At 42.7% G+C, this 12,721-nt stretch overlaps 1 protein-coding gene across 1 annotated transcript in view; it reads right to left on the reverse strand.

Annotated features, from left to right (window-relative positions):
* Positions 1–3,366: 3,366 nt before the first annotated feature.
* The window catches only part of GLS (glutaminase), a 932,984-nt gene continuing 923,629 nt past the window's right edge, over positions 3,367–12,721 (reverse strand). The window contains exon 18 of the mRNA XM_085648790.1: positions 3,367–9,327. Coding sequence (XP_085504916.1) covers positions 9,171–9,327 — 157 coding nt within the window. The 3' untranslated portion in view covers positions 3,367–9,170. The remainder of the gene's footprint in view (positions 9,328–12,721) is intronic.

Genomic DNA, 12,721 nt, shown 5'->3' on the forward strand with positions numbered 1-12,721 from the left:
GGAGAGGTATTGCTTGGGTATCTATCCTAAGGTAAGGAATCTGTGGCTAGAAGTCTCTATCAGATGGATAAGTTACTGACCTTTGGTACCGCCTTATCTGGTAGAGACTCTATCTAGCCTCAGATTTCTTACCGACCCACCCATTCTCCCCACTCTGCAAATGGATTTCTAGGGACGGGGCTTTCCCCTTTCAAGGCCCTAATTTTCGACACCAGTGGTCAGTGTTCTTTGTGGCTCCGCACTCCTGGCATGAAAAGTCAAGAAAAGTAACTGACGTCAGCGCGCTAGGGTGGCACCAATAAAGGCACCGTACGTCACTTCCAGTGAGGATGACACCAATGACGCCATGTGCAGCCGATCGCCGCCACCTGGGGTACTGCTCACAAAACTTTTCTGGAACCAGTCTGACGCATGGGGACAATTCTAAGTTAAGGAATCTGTGGCTAGATAGAGTCTTACCACTTACAGAAGGTAAGTAACTTGTCCTTATTGCTGTATAATTCAGTCCTCCCCTACCGTATAATTCCAGGTGATCTTGGCTTAGGCCCTTAGGCCCACTCGAGCTGCCAGGACAGGGGTGGCCTGAGATAGTTTATGTATAGACTCCCAGGAAAGATGTGTCTATGAATCTGTGAAATTAGGTCTTGGTAGCCTTAGCTGTGCACTCTATAGTATCTTCTGCACGGTGCTTTGTCCTGCAGTTCAGGGTGGGCTGTTCCTATAAGGAGCAGGGTCACTATAAAATAGCATAAGGCAGGCCTCTGTCTAACGCAAAAATAAAAGGATGGGGTGGAATGCTATCCAGAGCGTCTGTCAATAGTGCCATCACCTTTTGTATGTTAGATGTAATGCCCTAAGTGTTCAAGAGTATACCTCGATGTCTGTCCCTTGCTCTTTGTGCCACAAGATCCAAGGCATACCTCACTGATGAGGACTAACTAGGCCAAATCTGATCTGGAGTTGCTTGTGGTGCCTCATTGTCATCCTCGTCTGATCTTAGATGTGGTGCAGGGAATCCTTGGCATCTGAATACAAAATAATGAGATCCTGTAATGTCAATGATACCTTGTTTGTGTTAATTATTTTAGTTTCTAGCACCTTTCTCTCCCAAAAGTAGTTTGTGTATGTTTCACAGTTGAGTCAGGTCTTTCACTGGAGTTTAAATTGATTTAAAAATTGCTCGATCCATACCTATAGTCAGAGCTAGCACCACCAGCACTGCCATATGCTGATGTATCTGCTGAAAGTGCCAGAATGCTCTGACTAGTCAAAACAAAAGGTGAAGCCATGTGGTGCCATGCTATGGGTGACTGGCAGCTGATTGGCAAACAAGAAAACTACTGAAGGTCCAGAGGGCGCCCTTAGAGGATCCTGTCTTCTGAGAAGCAAATACAACTAAATGGCCTCATCAAAAGCCTAAAGCTTTCTACAGAGGCTCCAGCTGGTAAATCAGCTTAACATTGATCTGTCCCACTGGTCTTTATTGTGGTCTGAGGTGGGTGTCAGGTAAGTTCAGATCGATTAGGTTAGCTTGACAGTCCAAGACATTATCAGACTACGAATAACCCACTCTAAAAAAACTCAAGCGCAAGTAACTTCATACCTACTTTTTGCTTTAAAATAGCCCCAAGTGAGCAAGTTGTTAGGGGGCGAAACGTGTTGGCTGAGAGCCAAGATTAAATGAAGAAGTACATTTTGGACACTAAAAATATTTCAAAACATATGTTTAAACTTTCTTAAGTAAGATCTTTAATTAAAGTGTCAGTGATTTGAATTTTGTAATTCAGTTCACTGTGGACTAACTATACCTCAAAGGTGAAGGAAATGCAGATATATGAATAATTTAGAGGTATGATATTTACAGTAAATGGTTCACCTGCATCCTTATAATGAAAAGTAACTCGGTTTGGACATAATCATGTTTATTATGCTATAAATCACCACTAAATCTGTTTATAATGAAAATAAATGCCTTCCATTGTCCTCAGACTGAAATTACATATTTACTTTTGGGAAATTGCTGGAAGCAGATACATTCAGCACTGTCTAGACTCCTCACAAATGCAATATATCAAATATCAAGCCAATCTTTAACAATAAATGGCAACATATAAATGCCATTAGAAATATTTATGTTAAACTAAACTTTCTAGTACAACACATTATCGTATACAGAATAACAGAAATGAAGTCATGTTTAAATAAGCACTAAAAAAAGATTAACTATAAATACAACTGTGCAAAACATTTGAACAGAAACTCTTTGGGACATTTTGAGAACATCAGTATTTGAACAACAAACCATTATTTCAATGTCTTACTCATGAGCCGTAAATGCATACAAAAACAGTTGACAGCTTTTGAAGATGCAAAACAAAGTACCCTGCTTTGAACAGTGCTTAAGACCATCAATGTGAGAAAACGCTAAATTACTTTTATAAGAAAACACCAATTATATTCTAGACTGTCGAAAATATTTCTCTAGAACCGTGGTTGGGCAGCAGGTTTAGCTTGCATGAGCTTTCACATTAATACAAAACACATAAGGGAAGCTGCATCGTAACATGTTTGAAGTCCAGGGTTATCTGGGTCAGTTATCTAGAAATAAGGATGTCTTCAGTACCCCCACACAACATGTAATTAATTATAGGTATAGTTATGATGCTTTGGTTCATGGAATCCACACTTCAATGCCTGACTTGGCAGCACCAGAATCACAACAAAGATAGTTATGACAAATATATGATCACTAGAATAACATTATTTTAAAATCTCACATAGTATCCAACATACTTACATACAAAACTAAAACTTAAAATAAGCAATCTCTACTTGTTGTATATGTTGCTATGAAGTATTTTTTGTGATTGTAACCAGACTAGTCTAATGTGCTACTTACTGCACAAGAGTTAGCAAAGGAGAAACTGCTGATGCTGTGTTTTAGCCCAGATTCAATTGTCTTCTCCAGGATGGTTATGAAAAATGTACATAAATTTGCTAGACTAAATAGTCCATTATATATATCTATATGTATATATATATATATATATATATATATATACAGATATAGATGTATATATATATCTGGTGTTGATGTATATGGATTACAGGAACCAACTTGCTATATCTAATCAGACACCTAATTAAATTTTGTACAAAAGGGGATTGAAGACTTCTTTGTTTCTATATAATAGTTGTCATATTTGCTAGTCAAATAAAAAAAAACGGACACTGTTCTTCCTTATTTTGGAAATGTAACTAATGGTCTATTACAAACTTGCAATTCTGACGCCTTTCCATGATTTAACATTTAACAGGAGGGGGGGATCCAGGGGTACAAAATAACAATGTTGAGGCAAAAATATACATGTTACACTTAGTGAGGAAGTATTTAATTATTCTTATAAAAAACATGTATAATAATATTTTAAAACAAAACTGGTACAAGTTTGTGAATATTTTCTGAAGACTTGTGGGAGATGTTTTGATAACCATATCAGCAGTACATCAATTATACAACTTGTGTGCCTTGCATACCTTTTTGAAGTTTCTTCCTGTACATGTGTACGGAGAGAAGGAGGTGCCATTTATTTGGTCCTATTTGAAGGAAGTTTTTAACCCAAAATTGCCTGTTCTTCTTACCTTTCAGAAAAGGTTTTGTTTTACCTTCATTACCCGTTTCTCATTAATTACAGTAATGCAACTTGCAACAAAGTCCCGGCATAATATTCAAGTATGGCTATTGCACAATCTGATACTTAGGTGTGTGTACTTCTCAGAAAGGTAAAATATGTTGTATTTATACGCATGCCGCCTGTGAAGAATTTCCATAAGTGTGTTCAAGTTACTTAATCTCTTGCCTACTGTACACTTTTTGGGAAAACATACTTGCTTCTTGTGAACATATTCCATAGTTTAAAAATACATAGTGATTTAGAAAAGCATCAAGGATCTTTGTGAATACAGATTAAGTGAAAATGGCAGTATAGAGATAATATACGTGTTTGAGAGGTAATATTTTCGGCCCAATAACACAGTAAGATTGTGTGAACACTTAATCAAAACATTTTAATTTAAAATCTATGTAGGCTGTAGTTTCATCTGGACTCTATAGAGTTTGTGCTCTAATGAAACCTACCTGTGCTTCCTAAAAATGACGTGCTACCCTACAGTCAGTTACATCCTTCCATCAGACAGTCTTATCAGCTTGATGCAAAGTCGCACCATTTTACCCTTAAGGCGCATACTTCTGATTGCAAGTCGTGGGTTATATTTCATTTATGCAGCATACAAGGCAATGCTGGAGAAATCTTGATGCAAGTGCAACGTGGACATAACCTGTAAACAATCTCATTTCAAACAAGACAAGTTAAAAGGCCCGGTCGAAAGCCATTACAGGAATTAAATTGAAAGAAATGTGATGGTTCCTAGCAACAGCATTAGGATCCTGGAACAGCCAATGGGTTTGTATATTTCAACTTTATCATTCACTGAACTTTGAAACTGTGGCTGCCTAAAATGATTAGTTTACCATCTATGCCCTATTGCACATTTGTATAATGCCAATTGCTTTTCAAAATGCTCCAAATGTGTTCAGTTCCATTAAAGTGAATGTTTCTGAAGCCTCAGAAATGTAACTGAGATTAGTATTAGAGAAAATGGATTGCTTGGACATAGTTGTTTGCAAAAATGGGAACACAGTGGCATCACAATGTTGTGCTATTTACCACATATTCTCTAAAGACATATCATGGACTAAGCGAGAAAACAATTGGCCTTGGTAATAACCTGAACACTGATCCACATGCAGTAAAAAAGGCACTAAGTACCAGGGAATGCTTCTAAAGTCTTACTTATGGCCTCCCAAAAGAATCTAATTTCTGAATATGATGGAGATTACTTAAAGCAGTGTTCCTGTATAAATAACTAGGTCATCAGTTATAATGCAACCTTCTTTAGACTCTTGCATGTGCTTTGGAGGGTCGAATGCTTTATTTGGATTTCATGGAATTGGTTTTTATCACTCAGGGGAAAGGAAAACTCTTAATCTGCATGTGCGAGAAGCTACAGTGATCACAATACGCAATACAAGTTAAACTTGCTTGCTTGCCATACAATGTTTACTGTAGTTCGAACAAAGCCAGTGAGGCAAAAAGTCTCCTTCTCGAGACTTTGATCAGTATGAAGGTGCCCATAATCCAAGGAACATTTTCACCCTTTTCAAGCATTGTGAATTGCAGCATGGTAGAAAATGTTTAAAGTTCACCAACTCACCGAGCTGATGCCATCAGTGCTAGGACTGCGATTTCCCATTTAAAGAATTTGAGCTTACGCAAGGCTAAAAGTCATTTAGACATTCAGCCACATCAGAATCAAAGACATTCAGAAGTACACGTCGTAGACACAAAGTGTAATTTAAAGCATGCATCGGACAAATATAAACCTTTACTAAGAGTGTTTATAAAAGTCTCAATGACAGAATAAGGGGTACGTTTTTAAAAGAATTGAGTTCAGTGTCAGAGTGCTTCAGATAACACATGAAAGGCAATCCATCAACAACGAAGAGCGGCCAAGAGTCACAAAGATTTATCTTCGGGTTAGCATTACTTTTAAACGCTAAACTGACAATAAACCTTTTGGCAGAGTAACAAACAAACGCAAATTGGTATTTGTGTTGGTTTGTATGGAAAAGTAACGCTAAGAAGCGCGAAAAGTTGCTTTGCATTACTTTGCTACAAGGGGGCGTTACATGCGTGATACATGGGCGTTCCTATGCAACCACCCATGATTTTTGATGCTAAACCCTATCTACTAATATTAGTACACAGGGTTTAACTTAAAACTTGTTTTGATTTATCCTTGCTTTCCCAACTTTGCATGTGTACTGCACAATACAGCACACATACAAAGTAGGAAAAGGTTTTTAACTTGTCTAGCCATAGAATTTTGTAGAGGAAGGGTACCCTTCCTGTACAAAACCTATAGTTGACTCAGGACCGGAACCTAGCACTATGGCGCTAAGGTATGTGCCTGGGGCACGGCAACTAATCGCTGCGCCGGCCCTAGGAAGAGGGCAGGAGAGAGCCATCTCTGTAGATGTAGCACTCTCCTGCTACCTCCCTGTCACGCAGTGCAGCACAGCATATTTAGCTGCTGCACTGTGTTCTGTGATTCGTTTGAGAACCTGGTCCATAGTGTAATAAAGAATGATGCTAAATCCTCTACTGACTTGCATGCAAGATTCAGAAAGATGTACATTTTGGTGTACCTATTTTCAGGAACAAACTTGAAAACGTCGCTGATCTTGAATATGGGTGTAAATCTTCCCTTATTCTTGGGAAAATATATGAATCTCCATGGCACGGATTGGGTCTGCTCACGGACAGCAACAAGAGGCAAAAGTTAACAGTCCAGCTTTATATGTGAGAACTACAGAGCTGCCAAATTCAGACAGGACTTCTGAAAAGCTCTGCAGAGCAATCAAATCAGTCAAAAGCCATATCTGCATATTTCCACAGATATGAGGGAGAAAGTGTCCACTGTGCAGTTATCTGCTTGTTATAAGATTCACTTATGGGCGATCTTAGATAATAAAGATATATTGGACCCAGCTTCCATGTGCGTGGAGGGCTCAGTAGCCAAAAAACATGCTTCCGGGCTATCATGTATTTTGCTTTCTGCTGTATATATATTTTCATATTGTATCGACTGTGAGCTTCTCCTTGAAGCAGCATGGGGCAGCTCTTTCAATCTACTCTGTGTTTTCTGACAATTAAAGCTCCTCCTAGGGCAACCTTTGCTCTGAAGAGGAACGACTCCTGGCCCTCGTCAAACTGGCTATACACGTTTGAATGACCTTGTAAAAACAAAGTATTGAGTTGGAAAAGCTAATCCTAGGTACTAGAAAACAGTGCCAGAGATGCTGCTGCTTGGGATCTATGGGATCTATATGAGCGCGAGATTAGAGTCTTTGACCCATGGGGCCGTATTACATATGACTGCGCCGGCGCTAGCGGTCGATGTGCGCCAGAGCATGCGCCCGATGGCATTACGGAGGATCGGTTTGTAATGCTCCGTGTTTATGGGCGTTTGCGTCTGGGCGCATATTATAATAGCGCAGAAACGCACATAAACACAAACGTACTCTAGCGCAGAGCGACAAGTAGTGCCGGCGCAGTCATGTGTAATACGGCCCATGGTGTCAGCACTGTTACAGCACCACCAGAGTCTTACGACTATAGCCAGACTCCCACACCACTCCCTAAGGAGCAATGCAGGGGAAATCCAAAGGACAGGTCAACATGGCTTTTACTTGACGCTAACGCCTGTGACTGCCTCGGATTAGAGCAGCTGGTCAAACACGATACACGCTGCTTTACCGTGCCACCATTTCAAATGGCTCCTGAGTGTCACATGAAAGCATCACTTTTATTAATAGTGCTGCTCTCTATTGTATTTTACCTTCAGCGTGTGGAAACAACGTATACAACCGAAGGTGATTGTGTCGATCTCAGGTGAAGAGGATGCCCTTCAACAACACACGTTGCAGGCATGACCAGCATCAGACAATCAGGTTTACAGCCTGCTGCCAAGACTAAAAGGATTACCTTTGATGTCATAAAAGCAGTACTCTTGCTGATGGATGTGGCGCCTATTCGTTTCCCATTTAAGTGCATGTACGCTATCACCGTAAGGAATGGTTTCCGCCAGGCTACTATCACACCATTTGAAATCTATTAATCAGGCGTCCTGGGCAGGGAGATTTGAAGCGGTCTCGGGATTTGTACCAGACCATGAAGGAAGCCAACTGAACATGAACATGGAAAGGAAACGACATCATTTAAATAGTTTAACTAGGGATGCATTTGAAAACAAAATCATAAACAAATGATAAATGCTGCCAATGTCCACTCTTCTGTGCGATTTGGTCATAAAACAAAGGTATAAGACAGTTTTGTTTGAAACACCTGCTGAAATAAATATAGCTAAAATAACATGTTTGTCTTCTCCAAACGTCTTAAAAGCAACATGATTAAGTAGAATAAATGACAGTAGTGCAATTCATTGTTGCTTTGTCTCCCTAAACCACAAGGAGGATGTATGTGCCATATCTACCATAGAAAAGAACACAGTTACACTCATACTCCGAGCCTTCAGTGCCCCACTTATCAGAATGAAGGAGTGCATTCAATGTGTAGACAAACCAGTTCAACCTAATGACTGCACATCTGTGATTCTACAGAGACCGGCTGTAGAAGCTTGTCAGTACTCCCATACAGATCTTGCACCAACCTCCCTTATTAACCATGCTAGGCCCTGGCCTGTGTGTGGCTACAAGTGCAATCTTCTAGAGTCGCAATATTAAGTGCATTCTGCCCTCGACCCCAGTGCATGTTGTATGCCCTTGACGCCAGCCTGTGTCCTTGCTGTGTAGCTGGGTTTCCCAAAGCAGGCCAGCACACTAGTAATGATCACTGCCTTCCGGAACCTCATTGATAATCCTCATACATCGCTGCATACTCCCTTAGGTTCTGTATTCGACTGTAAACATCTACCTCCAGAAAGAAGGTGTACTGCACAAGCAACAGCCACTCATCTAGCCACCACGCAAATCTGCCAGCAGCATTCAAAGATACCTCTCATTTTCCCTTTCTCGTCGAAATCTAGCTGTTCACCCTTTGGAAGCCTTTCTGGGGGAAAGGTCAGACGATGCGTATTGCACATCTTATAGAGAACAATCTGTCCCTCAAAGGTTTGCGACTTGCAAAAGCACATCAGGCAGATCCTTTGCTCCTATAACTGAAAGGGAACTCCACAGTTGGTTGTATAGTGTAGCGTGAGAGCAAATCGGCCATTCTGAACATGAGGTGACATTGCCTGCGTTGCATTCTCTCCAGGGATGAGCGTAAAGCGAATTAATTTGCATGATAGTTTCAAATCGCTAATATGCGCTTAGCAGAATCCACAAATATGGACGCTCTAAGGTTATTTTGTTGGTGTTTTCCGTAAGATCATATTTTTCCTGAGCAAGAACACTGCAGTAACAATGAAATAACCATACCGACTTCAATAAAATATACATCACTATAAGATAAAAAACACACACGCTCCTTGACAACTTTTCACAATTACACAATAAACTGACGCATAAGATCGCCTCGATCAGGACATTATAGCAATCCATCCAGATTTTTGTGTACTGTGTCATCTTCTTTCCCATTAGAGGGCTCCTCTAGAGGCTTGTAATTATTCTGGTATTCCTGAAGGATCTTTACAACATCATGGTGCCCAAAATGCCTAGCTTCATCGAGGGGAGTGTTCTTCCACCTGTCAACAAATAGTACAGCATTCAGTATCTAAAAGTAACGAACAGTAAGCAAGGATAAGAAGGTCTAAAACAGCAGCATGCAGGCTAAAAGGTAAGACAACTAGGACAGTTCTTATGACAAAAACCAGATAATGTTAGAAAGAAGAAAACCAAATAAAAATAGTGACTTTTATTCAGAAACCATTCAAAACTCACTAGAGGCTGATATTTCACTTGCGAAAACAATAACAATGTAAAAGAAAGATCTGATAGAGACTTCTAGCCACAGATTCCTTACCCAAGAATTATACCCAGGTGTCAGACTGGATCCTGAAATTTTTCGTGAGCAGTACACCTGCACACCGGTATGTGGCGTCGTTCGGCTCCGAGTGGCATCTGCGTCCACACAAGAAGTGACATTTGCGGTGCCTATATAGGTGCTACCTAGGCGCGCTGTCAGTTCTTTTCTTTCAATGCCAGTCAGAGCAGATCTACCCCTTAGTTACTTTCTGGCTAAGATTTATTTTCTGACATTTTGTCGAAGTCTTTTTGGAGGACTCACCTCCTTGTGTGGCAGAAATGTAATCAAAGAAGGCCAGCTTCAAGCCCTGTGGTGCTGTTCACAGACAAATGTCAGTGACGGACCGGCACCTTGCTTGCCTCTGGTGGCTTGAAAGAGACCAGGACCTGAAGGCCAGTCCTGACGAACAAGTTAATTACCTTCGGTAATGATATACCTGTAAGAAACATAGGTTAGTTATACATTCCTTATCTTAGAATTACCCTCAGGCGTCAGACTGGATCTGGAAAGTTGTTCGTCAGCAGTACTCCTGTGCGTCGGAAGGTGGCGTTGGTCGACTACACGTTCTTCGTTGGCATCGTGGTCGCCAGGATGACGTCACGGTAGCTACATAGACACCGTCCTCGCGCTCTGGCGTCAGTTCTGTACACAACTTTCCACCCCAGAAGCGCTGAGCCATGCAAGACACTGACCACTGGTGCACAAAACTAGGGCCCCGAAAGGAAGTCCTTAACCCCAGAAATCAGTTCGCACAATGGGGAGGATGGGTGGGGCGGTAAGGAATCTATAACTAACCTATGTTTCTTACAGATATATTGTTACCGAAGGTAAGTAACTTGTTCATCTGAAAGAAAGTTTGTTATAGATTCCTTACCTTAGAATAGATACCCCAGCAATACCAACCCGGGAGGTGGGTCTGCGAACTAAGTTCACACCAGGAAGTCCTGGAGAACAAAACGGCAGAAAATGTTGTGTCTCCGGACTTGGCTGTCCAGGCAGTAGTGTCTTGTAAATGTGTGCAGCGATGCCCACGTAGCTGTCTGACAGATGTCATTAAGGGAGACTCCACGTTCCAAAGCAGTGGTTGCTGCTGTCGTCCTGGTGAATCGGGCACGCAACCCCACTGGAGGCTCTTTCTTTGCCAAGGAATAACATGCTTTGATGCACAAAACGACCCAACTGGAAATGGTCCGTTTGTGCACGGCCCGACCTATTTTGGCGCCCACATCATCCACCCGGAATTGTTTTGTGCGATCCAAGTAAAAGAAAACACAAGTTTTGGATCCAGACGGTGGAGCCTCTTCTACATTGGAAGGATGCAGAGGCGGAAATAAGGTGGGCAATGTGATGGTCTGTCCAATATGGAAAGGAGTAAACACTTTGGGAAGGAAGGACGGACGGACGAGTTCGAAGGACAACCTTGTCTGGATGAACAATCAGAAAAGGATGCTTGGAAGAAAGTGCTTGGAGCCCACTCACCCTGTGCGCAGAGGTGATGGCCACCAGAAAAACAGTTTTTAAGGTCAGAAGCCTCAGAGGACAGTTATGTAGCGGCTCAAAGGGAGCGCACATTAGATATGTAAGAACCAAGTTCAAGTCCCACTGGGGCATTACGAAAGGAACAAGAGGAAAAAGATGAGTAATGCCCTTAAGGAAGCAATTTACAACAGGGGACTTGAAAATAGAAGGCTGGTCAGGAAGTCTAAGGAAGGCTAAAATGGCCGAGAGGTAGCCCTTTAGAGTGCCCAGAGCAGAGCCCTGCTGGGCCAAAGAAAGGAGGAACAAGAGGACCTCAGAAAGAGGGGCGGAAAGGGGATCCACAGCCTTTGCTGTGCACCATGCCACAAATTTGTTCCATCTGCAGGCGTATACCATCTTAGTGGAGGGACGCCTGGCTGCCAAGATAACATCACAGACTTCAGGAGTCAACTGCCGCTGCTCAATCTCCACGCAAGGAGGTGGAGGCTGGACAGGTTCGGGTGGAGAACTGTCCCCTGCTGCTGCGACATCGGAGAATCAACGGCAATGTGTAGCAGCTTGGGATACCAGACTCTTCGTGCCCAATCCGGATCCACAAGAATGACTTGGGCCTGGTAGCGCTTGATCTTCTTCAGCACTCTGGGCAGAAGTGGTATAGGCGGAAAGGCGTATAGAAGACTGCAACTCCACTAGTGACGAAAAGCGTCGCCTAGAGAGTGCCGCCTTGGAAATTCCAACACGCAGAATTGCTGACATTGTGCGTTCTCTTACGTGGTGAATAGATCTAACCAAGGCTCTCCCCATTGTTGAAAGAGACCTTGCACCACCTCCGAGTGAAGACGTCATTCGTGATCCATCATGCACCTGCGGCTGAGTTCGTCCGCCGTAGCATTAAGGGAACCTGCCAGATGTTGAAACACCAGGGATATGACCTGATGTTCCAGCCATGTCAAGAGGCGGAGAGCCTCCTGACATAGGTTCCACGACCCCAGCCCGCCTTGCTTGTTGCAGTACCACATAGTGGTGGTGTTGTCTGTGAACACCTGCACTACTCTTCCCCGGACAGAGGGAAGGAAAGTTTTGAGTGCAAGACGAATCCCCCAAAGCTCCAGAAGGTTGATATGGAGCCTGGACTCCGCCGGAGACTAGAGGCCTCTGATCTCTGCCTCCGCATGTGGCCACCCCATCTCAGAAGTGATGCATCGGTCACCACTGTGAATTCTGGTTGGGGAAGGGAGAGGGATCTGCTGTCAATCCAATCCTGGTTCTTTAGCCACCACTGCAATTGGTGTGCAGGCCCCTCTGAGATCTGGATGCAATTGGACAGGTTTCCCTGATGTTGTACTCACTGGAACTTCAGGTCCCACTGCAGAGCCGGCATATGCCATCTGGCATGGTCCACCAGCAGGATGCAGGAGGCCATCAGGCCCAGTAGCCTGAGGGTCATCCTGACCGAAACACGGGATAGAGGCTGAAAGATCAGAATCATAGCCCGAAAATTACGAACTCGCTGTTTGGAGGATATACCCGAAACTGCGGTGTTTCCAGAACCGCTCCGATAAGGAGGAGCTTCTGAGAGGGAGTCTGGGGTGACTTTGGCACGTTGATGGAGAACCCCAGTGAATGCAGGAGGC

Source organism: Triturus cristatus, chromosome 3_2, assembly GCF_964204655.1.
Source record: "Triturus cristatus chromosome 3_2, aTriCri1.1, whole genome shotgun sequence".
NCBI classification, from domain to species: Eukaryota; Metazoa; Chordata; class Amphibia; order Caudata; family Salamandridae; genus Triturus; species Triturus cristatus.